The sequence below is a fragment of the Rhipicephalus microplus genome, unplaced genomic scaffold, assembly GCF_043290135.1.
Source record: "Rhipicephalus microplus isolate Deutch F79 unplaced genomic scaffold, USDA_Rmic scaffold_15, whole genome shotgun sequence".
Taxonomy (NCBI): domain Eukaryota; kingdom Metazoa; phylum Arthropoda; class Arachnida; order Ixodida; family Ixodidae; genus Rhipicephalus; species Rhipicephalus microplus.
This window is the reverse complement of record NW_027464588.1, coordinates 15,372,438-15,385,823: the sequence shown is the minus strand read 5'-3', so window position 1 is coordinate 15,385,823 and position 13,386 is coordinate 15,372,438. Positions and strand designations below refer to the sequence as shown.

Genomic DNA, 13,386 nt, shown 5'->3' with positions numbered 1-13,386 from the left:
CGAAATAGGTAAATGAGACATCCAAACATGATGATCACGACATGCGTGTCGTGTACTGCATGCCACACTCATGATGCGCTCACGGCCGTTTCGCTAGCTTCACATATGCCAAATTTGATATTACGCGACGCCAATGAATGAGGAAAATATGTGACTGGTGCAAACATACTAATCATAAGATGCCTGCCATGTGAGAACATGACTATATGCCACAGTCAAGGCCCGAATATTTCGCCGGCGTTCATTTCGTAGCGTCACCCCAGCGTTGCTACGCCAGGCCCTGGTCTTGCCATATACTCGCAGGTGCGTGCCGCAGGGAGACGCAGTGTTGTCTGGGTAACCCATCGGCACAGAGTAATGTTCCTCTATGCCTTTGGCGCAAAATGCAGCATATCGCATTTCGCACAGGTTGCCATCGGGCCACACTGACAGACGCTGGTCGCGCTCGGCGTCAGACTATAAAGTGGTCGCGTTTTGATAACGTAGCGTCGCTGTGTGCAGCGTGCGCGTGCATCAACGCTACATTGGAGTATATTGGGCCCTTCATGATGCGCTCGCAGCCGTTTTGCTAGCTCCACATGTACCAAATTTGGTGTTAGGTGATGCCAATGAATGACGAAACATATGACTGGTGCAAACATGATAATCCTGACACGCGTGTCATGTAAGAACATGACAACATACTACGCTCATGGCGAGCTCGCGGCCGTTTCGCTAGCTCCACATTTATTAAGTATAGTATCACGTGACATGAATATATGACAAAGGTAAACGACAAATTCAAACATGATTATCATGACACCAAAGTCATGTACGGCATCATTTACCTCCACCTCATACCGTTGTGCTGATTTTAAAGTGACACATCAACATTTCTCATTCATGCTTCGCTTATCGATCCCCACTGTATGTGGGATCTGTCAATTTTTTTCTTTCTTTATGTCAGTCACATTCTTTAGCAACTTAGACTGTCGAAAATGTGCGCGTACGGCCCTTTTCTTGAGCATGTCTCCCCCTGCAACTTCTTTATTTCCTTTAATGAAACTTTTTAACACAGTTGAAGTCTAAGCTTCAAGCAGGGAACGCACATTGGCAGCCTCGTGAGCACTTCATAGTCATTACTCACGAGGCTGCTTGCTGACCCACTAGGACAACATAACACACTTTCAGCTTTTCTATGTCCTCCATAAGTTCGGCCAATTGGTTGATGGTATCTGCATAGCCGGCCGACTTGGCTAAGCGATGGCGACGGCTGATAATGGTGACTGTCATGTCTTCTGCGAGGACTACGCATTTCTCCTCAAATAGCGCTCGTTTTTCTTCTTTGAACACTATAAACACCACAAAACGTCTTGTTTAACCATTTTCAACAACGTTTCAACAGTACAAAGCGGACAAACAGACGTTTTCTATGTCTTGAAGCGAACTGACGCCAGTTGTTGAAAGCATGTCGGGACTTGAATTTCACTGTCTTTGAGTTCAGTGATCGGAGATAGTCCATTCTTTTTCGCCGATGATATTCTGGAAAGTACCCCACTTCTATCGGGCAGCTTTCACTTCTTCGTCGGGGCTATTTGAAAGGTAAGCGGGAAAATTCGGGAATATCTGTGCAAGGCATCCTTTGAGAAGGTCCCACTTTCCTCTGGCGATTTGTACCTTTTTACCATTGATGACGTAAGTGAAAGTCTCCAGGACGTCCTCCTCATGAAGGTGCATATCACACACACGTGATGTGCTGGGCAGATTCTTATCCGCACGAGAAACAGCGTGGTTCCATGCCTTTCGCTGCTCTGGTACACACGAGGCACAAAAAAAATGTCATGGTACATGTATCTCATTTCCTGTAGCCACTTGTACAACCGAAAACGCAACGTGTGGGCATGATGAAAACACGCAACACATACAAACCAGAAAAGGGCATGCTGAAGCACAAGACTGTTCACGCAGAAAGAAGCCTCCACGGTAGCGACGCACTGCAACATGCACAGCCGACGGAGGTTAGTACGGGAGTGACACGAGCGAGCATGCTGCGAGTGAATCCTGATGCGACAGCAGCGTCATGTTTGTCTCTGGCAGTGGCGGCGCCAAGCAACATGGCTTAGTTTTGCAACTTACCTAGTTCTAAAAATGTTGGCTACAGTAACATAGAAGTTCTGTAATGAAAAGAACCTTTGCATGCCAAATTTTGAATTAAAGTGTCAGCTTTTCAATTTGACTATGTTAAGCAGTAATATTGCCAGAAATATATGTCAGATATTCAATAGAGAGCTGTTCTTGGGAGTCAGAGAAAATTTGTTTTACAAAAAAATTGTTACGAAGGTCTGCCGCATGTTTAAAGTGTCCTGGTTGCCTTCTCTGACAGTTTCCAGCAGCTTCAGCTTTGCTTGCATCGTTATATCAGACACAGGGTTGCATCTAGTGTCACTAGGAGTTCATATAATGTTGTCATGACGACACGCGCATGGGTGCGCACCAGTGCTACAAAACACATGCGCTGTTTGAAACTGTCTAGCAACCCCACCTGAATTGAGTCAGAACAACCTTAGAGTTCAAGGATAATAGCACCTCAGCTTCAAGTTTTATGGTCACGACGTATTGCATCAGCCTGAGACATCCGCAGCCGTTCATGGATTTCCTTTGTTTGCATCCTCAAGTTGTCTCCTCTGCGGCAACTGCGTATAGCTTCTGACCTTTGTGCGCAATCTTATAGCTACTCTGGTTACGTGTGTGGTCCACCTTTTGCTGGAGGGCAGCGTGCTGGCGCTGGCTGCGGAGCTTTTCCTAATGACAAGAAGGCCCCCGGAGCACATCTTGGCCCCGACTATGAAGCAGTGTGAAAAGTTTTAGAACTGCGTGCGATATTGTCTTCTTTTTAACACAATATGCGCGAAAATGTAAATAAATATGCTTGGATACATATATTGAAACGCCAACCTATGCGGAGTAAGGTGGCTCATGGAGAGAGGTGACGCTAGATGAAATGAAGTTCATTAGACACCTCATTTACAGAGGGATTATTCACATCACGGGTATCCATCTATATATTGGAATACCTAGAGACTTATCACAAGACAACAAAAATTTACAGAGAAAAGTGTACAAGTTCACTTTTGTCTCAAAAAAACCATGCAATATTTCACTTCATTGCACGAGTGAGCGATGGAGCAACACATTGGTTCTGGTTTTCTTTGTTTATGTGAAGAGAAACATATTGTACAACATTGACTGTTTTTCCTGGGCCATTTTATCTACAAAACCTATATTCAAAATTTACTTTGTTTTGAATATTTTTGCATATATAGTGTTTTTTTTTTGCACTGTTTACCATGTAATGACCAAAAATTACACACTTCTCACATTTTTATTCATTCTAAAGTATTTTGTTGTTCTACAAGATATATTTTTCAAAAACAGCATTTCACTGTGCGAAGTTTGGTATGCTGCAATGCATGCTGGAGCACTTTTCTAACTGCAAAAACAATTTCCCGAGACATATGAAAAGCAACCATTTTCGTGCAGTAAGAAAAGAGTTAGGACTTGTCGCACAAAACCAATTGGAACATTTGAATGTTGTCACTAACGTGAAACTAGAAATATGTGAATATTCGAATTTTCAAACATTTTGAATTGCACAGGAATTTTACTATAAGAACTTCTGCAACGTAAATAAACAGCCCACGTGCGAATTTTTAGACTGTTCTGAAAAGTTGCACATTCTTAAGCGATGAATGCATGCGTTTATATCCTGCTCAAGCAGTAAAATCAGCACAGCTCATTGCGAAATAGTTGCTTTATTGCCTCCCAGTTATCCAGCGTTTTGGTGTGTGGCCAAGTTCTCTAGAACACATTCGGTGATTGCCGTGAAGCCCGCTTGACTCTCTGAAGCTCGGATATTGTCTTTATATTAAATATTCAATTTTTACACAAGATTTGTGAGCAAAAGTTAGAAAAGCATTACGAAATTGCTGCTAACAATAAAGTTTGGATGAGGTGCTCACTGCTAGACCGCTGTACCGGGAGAGTCTATCTACATACTACATACATGAGTAGTGCGATATAGCGACATACTTTGAGGTTTCGCTTTTGAAAATTATCTTTTGTGGTTTTCAGCAAAAATAGTCCAGAGGTAGTTGCCCACACTTCCCACTCGAAAGATTCAAGTTCGAATCGCAGCAGTAGACGGTCGATTTTTATTGTTTGTGTAACTTTTACAGCTGTATTGGCTTGCTTTTTTTCTTTCTAAATCTAGCTTCAGTTGCTATGCATTGCTACGAAAAGTTACGTGAAATATGAAGTTTTTACCGAATCCCATGCAGTGGCACTGCAAATGAATACACTTGCTGTCAAACGTTTTTTTAAATTCATATTTCATGGATTTTTTGGTAGAAATATGTAGCAACTGAAGCTCAAAAAAGGAAACCAAGACAGCAGTACAAGTGACACTAAGAATACAAATCTACTACCTACAGCTGCTGGGTCTTTTGAGTGGGAAGCAGGAACTCTGCCCCTCTACTACTTCAGCAAAGCCGCACGCATCTCTTAAAGCAATGACAAATCACAGACAACCAACCGAAGTTCCGCATGCAGATTGACTCTGTTTGGCCTGCATTTTCTGTGCATTGGTGCTACAGTCGTTCCGGGCACTCCCCTCTCCTAGTAAACTCGTTTAAGGTTGGAGTGTGTGCACCTGGATCCCTGGGTTGATTGACGACGCAAACTATAGATGGCCAACGTGGCCTCCACATCTCGCTGAAAGTAGCGCAAAGTTTCGAGGCTGGTCGGGCATTTTGGTGCAGTGTGGCACAATTCCGGCAAATTTCATGGTTTTGATGTAGCTCAGCGCAAAAAAGGGCAATTGAATCAAATTGGCGCAGGTGTTGCACTCCTGAACACCGCGAAACACTTGCGTCTGCACCTCACCATTCACTGACCTAGCACTGCACTCTGTGCAAGAAGACGAGGGCAAAAAAAAAAGCAGAAGCAGTGTGCACTGCGTTTCAACTTTAGCTCGAGGACATTTATGGTCAAGTTCAACAAAGTTATCGCAAGTGTAATTTCCACCTGGTAAGAGTGCACAGTTTCAAGTAGTACTCACAAAACAATGCAACTTACGAGCTCTTCATGGCCAAATGCCACCGATGGTGATAATGGTGATATACAGCTGAAATTCCCATCAATCAATGACGGCTGCCTGGCATTCGTTATCAGAGACTCTTCTGGATGAGCCCACTGAAAGAGCAAAAAAGAAAAGAGGAAGAAAAAACTGTCCATTTTCAGATATAAATCTCTAACCTTTCATGTGAAGGCTTGTGCAAATATTCCCAATTCCAATTTGCCTCAATTGGAAATTGCAAAGTATTAGAAATGAATGACTGCGTCTATATAATATTGGTCCACATGTAACCTCCTGTAAAAGTGGTTTTACTGCAAGAGAAAGGTTCTAAGCCTTGAAAGCACCTACCCAAGTGTATGTATTAACCAGGGCTGAGCAGTATTACGATACAAGAGTATCGCGACAGTATTTCAGAGATACTTTTCACACGCAAAGCAAGAGCTCTACCCACTGAGCTACACCCCCATCAGAGATACTTTTGAGTAGCTGTATAGCTGTATTAAGATACTTTTCAAAAATGTATTTGTACCTCAGTAGTGAAATACTTTACAATGTATTGCCCCTATCTCGATACTATCCAGGACACGGGTATCTGGTAACTTTTTTTTCTGAAATGAGGCAAGACTTGTTTAGAATGGGAACCATTTTTTTTCTGCTCTGATCTTGGCAGTTCGCGGCGAGATATGCACTCACCATTTCTACATTTCTGCTGAGGGTGAAACTGACTCGTACCTTCCTGAAGGTGAGCTAGTCGCTTTGCTACGCGCATTCCATTTTGCACCTTCAGGCAGAACTGGAATGTGTTTGAATGATCACCTGCTTGAGCTTCCCAACACTGCTATACTGCCATTTTGAACTCCAGCAGCGATGTTTTCATTACGAGCAGCATTGTATACTGCACAATGGGCGGCAAGCAACAGTGTCGTTCTTAAAATGTGTTTCCTCATGATGATGATGATATATGGGGTTTAACGTCCCAAAACCACTATTTGATTATGAGAGACGCCGTAGTGGAGGGCTCCGGAAATTTAGACCACCTGGGGTTCTTTAACGTGCACCCAAATCTGAGCACACGGGCCTACAACATTTCCGCCTCCATCGGAAATGCAGCCGCCGCAGCCGGGATTCGAACCCGCGCCCTGCGGGTCAGCAGCCGAGTACCTTAGCCACTAGACCACCGCGGCGGGGCGTGTTTCCTCATGCCAATTGAATGAGCAGTGCATAATTTTTTCTCTCGTTTTTTTTTCTTCTCTGTTTTTTGCAGCGTCTATTTGAAAAAGCGGAGCTTATCGTGGAAGCCACAAACCACCCAAAGAATTTGGTATGTGGTGCCGTGTGCCATAAACGATACTTCTTTCTTCAAAGCATTTCCGGAAGACGCTGGCGTAGCGACACGGCGATTGGAAGGAGGTCTTCTTGCATTTTCTTTTGCACTTCTTGTTTTGTTCGTTCTTATTTCTGCTTTTTCTGTGTTTCAAGAAAACACTAAACCTTCACCTGGAAGCAAGCGCCCGTCTTCATAGTTTCTGTGTTCCATTCTTTCTTTGCGCTAGGCCACTTTAGCAAAACTGAAAACCAACGAGCCTGAACCGCTAGTCTGCTTAGAGAAAATCGGTGAAGCAAGCGCCACCATTACAGTGGCAGCAAGGAATTCAGGAGCCTTAATTCCTTTTTTTAGTCAGAGACACATGCTGACCGCTGTGTTCATGCAGGATTAGCCGTAGCATGTTACAAGTAACGGCATTAATGGTAGTACATTGCTTTTTTAGGTAACTCAGTAATGTACTCGTTACCATTTCAAAACTCTAACGAGCAAAATACTTACGTTAAGGTGGCGGTCCTACTCTGACGACACTGGCTCTGCATTTTAGGCACTATTTGCTGATGCACCACGCTTACTGTGTGGTCAGAGTATCGATGTGAATTGTATCCACTATAACACAAGTTTGTGCTCCTCTGCAGCAGTAGAGTGACTTCTCGTTCGTGAGTCTTGTTTTGAGGCCAAATTGACGATGTCTAGATGACGGCCCATCTGAGAAGCTACTGCTGCTGAAGTGCAATTGACGCGCCAAATGTTTAAACTAAACAGACTTGTGTTAAATAGTTAAATAATAGCATAGCTTTTCTCGATTCGTTTGTTAATGGTTCCAGCCCTTCGCTTCAACTATGCTACTTCTAGCATAGCTAATAGTGTTGCCGCTAAGTATCCAGATTTCGGTGTACAATGCATTTGACTTGCTTTCATACAGCATACGTAGTTATTTATTGCAACTGATATCAGTAAATATGTCATTATTAACAATTACGTGCAGTGTAGGCCTCTTTGTAATGCGTTAATGAAACTCGGACTACGGTGATTAAATAATGAGTAAAAATAATTGCAAGTTTCAATGCACTGCGCATTTAAAATACTCTGCTGCACATGACTAATCTCTGTACGAAGTATGATTATCCCCGACATAGAGAAAAGTATTTCAGTTTTTGCAAAACTATCTTTGAAATATCCCATTACGTCAATTACAAATGTATCTCAGTATGTGTATTTTAGGCTTCCACACTGTGTATTTCAATATCTGTATTCCGGAACACTTTTTCGTGTATCTCTGCCCAGCCTTAGTATTACCTGCATGTAACTCCCTGAAAAGATTGTTCTTCTGCAATAAAAAAAGAAGGCTAAGCTGTGAAACACATATCCAGAAAAAATCCACACTGCCGCAAAGCCCCACTTTAAAGATAAATGAACATATTGCTTTGGCGTCGATTCATCACTTTCCAAGCGTAAGAGCTTTTTATACCAACTGATGCACTCAACGTACAGGAAGTTTTAATAAAACACAACATATATATCAGGTCATCACTTGCATTCTACCGCAAGTCCAATACTACGACTATTGTGGACATTGCAATACTAGTGTATTGTGGACATTGCTAGATGCCTACCAATGAACAGGCTGCAAAAAAAGTGCTCGGGTTCGCCATCATGCTAGGATGTGTATAAAAGCTTCAAAGACGCACTGGTACTGCGTGTTTGGCAGGCTGTCGGGCTCCTCTGAGCAAATATATTTGATAAGCACTTGACGCATGCCGACTACTTCAAATGAGATCATCAAAAAGAATACAACTGTAGCACACAACCACAACTCACGAGTGCAGTTGTCCCACTCCCTTTGTCGCTTGTCTCCGTGCACTCCAAGACAGTACTCAGGCGGCCCTTTTGTTGCGACGACAACTTCAGAATCGGGCTCAGCCTTGGCTGTGCCGACAATCTCGCGAAGGCAGTGGACAGTGTCGACGGCGAGGATGCAGGGCTAGTCTCCACAGCTGGAGATGAGGCAATGTGGCCGCCAGCCGACACTCCTGACACTGAAAAGAGTAGTAAAAAAGGGGACAACAGTGCAGCTGTTATTTGCCAGAGGCACTGTGAAAATGTATTTAGAAAAAATGGCAGACAAAAAAAAAATCTTCTCACTGCACATGCAGCGTCTGCATAGCCATTATGTTGAACTGTAACTTTACGACATTTGGCCATTTGAGCCCAATCCAGCTGGCAAGCATTAAAATATGAAAGTGGGCCCATACAGTTGAAACTTGAAGTGAAGTCTCAAATAAACTGTATTTACCATGTTTATGCGACTGCATGTTGTTGACTTTAGAGATTTAAACTTTACATATGAAGATGCAGAGTAAATTTTTGGAACTCGAAACATCGAACGCCAGCAAGACTAATCACAAACCTAAAAGCGTTTTTTACTAGGAGACCTGGAATAGCCACAGAAATCCTGGAGCGAGCCCTTGGATTGCACCAAGCGGAATCTGCCAGTGAAACGCGTGAATGCACCGCGGAGGTCGTTTCGCAAGTTGTTTACGTACAGGTCACTGAACCAGTTCCGGTAATGATTCCCTTTTCAGCTTTCTATGTTTCCATGGCAAACTTGTCGCCTCTGCAGAGCATGCATTTCGACCACACTGTTCACGGAAAGCAGGGCTATAATTTCTTGTGCTGCACTAAAAAATGTAAAAAAGCAGACGCAGATTTCTGTGGCTGTGCGCCTGCTGCTGCTGGGTGTGCTTATCCCTAGACCGCGGTTCCTTCACAGCAGTGAACGCAGCCATTTTGCAATGCTCAGCCCATGCACAATGGCGGAAGTGACGTACGCTGCTCCTCAAACTTCCACCCAAATCTAACTTGGCGGGGGAGCAGCGAGAGCAAGACCGCCTCCGGGTGAGTTGCTCTGAAACCGCCACTAAAAAGAACGGACCCACTCCAAATCTACCAGCAAAATCCAGATTAGTCGCAACGGAGCAAGAAAACCTGCTCTGGATCTACCAGTGAAACGCGCCATTGGATACTGCAGTGTGCTTTCAACATAAAATTTGCTTTCTGGCTTACTCATTGGATTCTGTTCTGCAGCTCTTTTAAAATGTCTCAGTAAGTTTTATTACAAGACACTGAGTTCATACAGACACCATGAGGATGATAAATGACAATCACAGATGTCGTAATTAATGCAACCGTTGATTGAAGAGCCACTGTACTAATAGGCAGTGGCCATTTGTTTGAGGGGTACTGGTAATAGTTGTCGGAAGCACCACTGGCTCTCGCATGTTTTCATTCGGCTGTTGTGTGCTACCGATGTTCCCAACAGTCGAGTTTGACCATCATGAGTGCCATCCTCGCCTCATAAAACTGCACTCGTTCACAACAGTGCTCAAGAAGGCTACCATTCTCTGCGCCGAAGAAGCAAGTACTGCACAGCACGACGCAAGTTTGGAGTTTTGTAATGGCTGGTGCAGCACTGTTCAGTAATGGCTAGAGCGGCAAATCATCGCAAGTCATGTCAAAGGATGAGGCTTTCATGTCCAGGAGTCTGGATGCTTTTCGCAGCTGAGACCTTCCACCATACATGACCAAACTATGCGATCTGTCAACTGGAAACTTACAAACGGGTGCTCAAATAGGCACGCATTGCTGACCTCAGACAGCCGAGTGAAGTCCAGGCGCTGAAAGTTCATCGTGACACATTAAAAAAATAACCATCAAAGGATGCCATGAGTACTCCTTCTCTGCCCCTCGTAACGGCATGTGACCAAAAGCAGTCTCTGATCAAACTTCGGGCAAAGTCTCGAAGCACTGTGAAAGGAAGCCCGATACAAAGCCGAGCTATACGATAATAAATGAAACCAGCAAGGAAAAAAAACACCAAGCCTGTGCGAAATGCGCAGCACAGTCGCACCGAGAGCTGGAGGAGTGGCCATTAAGAGCCTTTTATAAACAATCCTTGAGTAGCTGCTGCAAACCCACTTACAGAATACCCACCACGCTATAAATTTTGTGTTGTAGGCCAGCATTCTTGTTCACTTTCTCTTGCAGCTCATACCCACTGTGGAAAAGCGGTCAGGAATTCGTTTGTTTGTAGCCTAGAATCCACGGCTCATACGTACTCTGGGGGATCGGCCAAGAGAACATATAGTCTCATATGGGCTATAACTGCACTATTGCTTACCACAAAAAAGGGAAAAAAAAAGTTGTAAAATGAACACTGTATATTCAAAAAAAAGAAGAAGATTCCTATGCTTTATCGGAGAAGAGTGGTACCCACTACGCACTTGCAAAAAATTTTGTGCAATTTTCTGATGCTGTGACCGACGATGATAAAGAATTATGCCTGAATCTTGAGTAATGGGTTGGAGCAACCGACATCTCACTTGTTACGCAATTCACATTGTGCGACGCCTGGTTCTGAAGCACTTTATTATTCATATTAACGCCATTCCTTGCCCGACATCAAGCCTGCCTAAAGCTAATTTGCAACAAAGTTCCAAGCAGCAGCGTGGCTCTGTGGTAAAATACTGGGCTGGCACGCAGGGTACCCTGGTTCGAATTCTACTATGCCCTAGTCTTTTAATTTACAGAGTGTTTTTCCTTCTTCAGCACAATGGTGGTTATGGACACAAGCGGTGGCGGCGCACGCTACCCTTGTGATTTTGTAACACCTTTCGTTGTAAAATCTTGCCCTTTCCTTTGCTTTGGCTGTGCTACGTACAGACAAATCACGGAAAATACACTCCAACCTCATTATAACAAAGAGGCATCTTACATGAAAACAGGTTAGTTATAACCAAAAATTTGTTATAAAGGTACATTCTTAGCACTATTTCTATTGCAAGAATATCCTTCATTTACTTCGCTGTAACCGATATTTCATTGTATCCAGGTTTGAGTGTAGTGTTTGCAAATCCAAAAGCGAGAGGATAAAAGCAAGCGGTCGCGGAGGGAGTAGGTGAGCAGGATAGCGACACCAATGAAGAAGTTATGTTGATCAAGCGATTCTGGTAGGGTGGTCAATAGATCTGAAAGAATAGAATGACGACTCTGAGAAAACAGTGAAGAATTGAGAAGCGTCGCCAACAGGCCGATAGCAGAAGGGAACAACGACTATCAGTGCTGGAGTTAGTGAGAATGTTTCGTGAAAGGGAAACATTCGAGATACGGGCCGTATCTCGAATGTCTAGTCTTTTCAAGGTGTTTGAACTAGTCTTTTCTAGTCTTTTCAGTCTGAATTTTCTAGTCTTTTCAAGGTTTTTGAGAACCATGGTTTCTGGGAAGACGTACGAAAAGTAGTTGTAGGTATGAACTTTCTTGCTAGCTCCCCTATTTTGTTTTTGAAGATTGTCCAGTTGTCTTCGACTGTTCTGCTTGAAAGGCGAGCTTCAAAGTCTGGTAAAAAGCCTTGAAGTTCGTTGTTGATTGCCTCGTAATTCCCTTTATCATATAGATTGATAGTCTTGGATTGAATCAGGCTGGGCGAGTGACTGAAATTGAAGACTGAGTGTATAACCTTATGGTCGCTGATTTCGCGCAAATATGTAAGCGAAGATAGCGTTTCGGGATGTGTTGTTAATATCAAGTCCAATATGTTCGCTGAGCTACTTGTCACGCGGGTTGGCTCCAACACCAGCTGTGTGAGGTTGAAGTTTAGGCAGACATTGAAGAATTCTTTTGCTTCCGCGCTTGTTCCTGACAAAGCTGCCAGATTTTGCCAATCGATGTCGGGATAGTTAAAGTCGCCGAAAATTAGGTCGCGCGCGTTGGGGTGTTTCAACATGAGATGATTCAATATGTGGTTAAATTTCTGTGGAAAGTCTGGGTTGCTTTGCGGGGGCCGATAGCACACTCCAAGTAGCAATGTTAGTGGTGTAGAACGAATGAGAAGCCATAGGATTTCTAAGTCAGTCGCAATGTCGATGACTGAGCACGAAAATAGCTTACTAGTGGCGATCAGAACACCTCCCCCACGGGCGCCCTTACGATCGTTACGAAAAACGTTGAAGTTCGGAAGATCGGTCAGGATTTTGTCGTCTGTGACGTCACCAGAAAGCCACGTTTCGGAGAGCACGACTATATTGCTGCTAGATGACGAGACAAGACTACATATTTCCTTGCGTTTTGAAAGGAAGCTGCGCACGTTAGTGTAGACCACAGAAGTAGTGACATTTGCTCGGGCGTCATTACGGGTGCGGTGTGGCAGTTGGCGATGCTGCCTGGTTTGCTATGGGATTTCTTTGACTTTTTGCGATACTTCATCGAAGGCATACTTCTTTGAACCAAGAAACAACGTTTTGTAAGGGCATGAAAAAGCGGTTGACTTGTTTCTAGCGAAGGCTATTAGGTGTTTTCGTGCATTTTGAACCGAGCGTGAGAAGTCCTGCCTGATTGCGTAAGTTGTACCTTTCAGTTTTTTGCCGTTAGACAAGATAGCTTCTTTAGTTTTAAAAGATGTAAATCTTACTATGATAGGACGCTGCAGGCCAGCCTTGTAGCGGCCGAGCCGATGTGCCCTTTCAATTTCCTTTGGATCAATTTTTATGTTTAAGTGCTCACTGCAGAGGTTCATAATTAATCCTTCCGATTCCAAGAAAGTTTCAGAGTGGTTAGTATCTGGAAGTCCGTGGAATAGCAGGTTGTTGCGTCGCGAGCGATTGTCAGCGTCCTCAAGCCGAGCCTCTAAGGTTTCAATGTGACGGCTGGTGGCAGCCGTACTGGCCTGCAATGTCACTAGTTCTGATCGCACAGATGAAAGGGTTTTGTAGTGCTCCTCCAACTGTGCTATTCTATCACTTAGGCCACGAATAGTTTTTCCCGTAGTATGCAGCTGTACTTTTAAGTCTTGCACTTCGGAAAGGAGTGCAGACTGCCCGGTAGATATTTTTTTCAGCTCAGCCAGAATTACAGGGTCAGTAGGCCCTGGATTGGTTTCTATATCCCCTGACAG

The 13,386-nt window shown here is 43.8% G+C and overlaps 1 protein-coding gene across 1 annotated transcript in view; it reads right to left on the bottom strand.

Moving 5' to 3' along the window:
- Positions 1–1,122: 1,122 nt before the first annotated feature.
- The window catches only part of LOC142784785 (uncharacterized), a 38,734-nt gene continuing 26,470 nt past the window's right edge, over positions 1,123–13,386 (bottom strand). The window contains exons 2-5 of the mRNA XM_075883284.1: positions 8,259–8,476; positions 5,113–5,229; positions 4,932–4,944; positions 1,123–1,331 (exon numbers count right to left, since the gene is read on the bottom strand). Of these exons, the coding sequence (XP_075739399.1) occupies positions 1,123–1,331; positions 4,932–4,944; positions 5,113–5,229; positions 8,259–8,476 (557 nt within the window). The remainder of the gene's footprint in view (positions 1,332–4,931; positions 4,945–5,112; positions 5,230–8,258; positions 8,477–13,386) is intronic.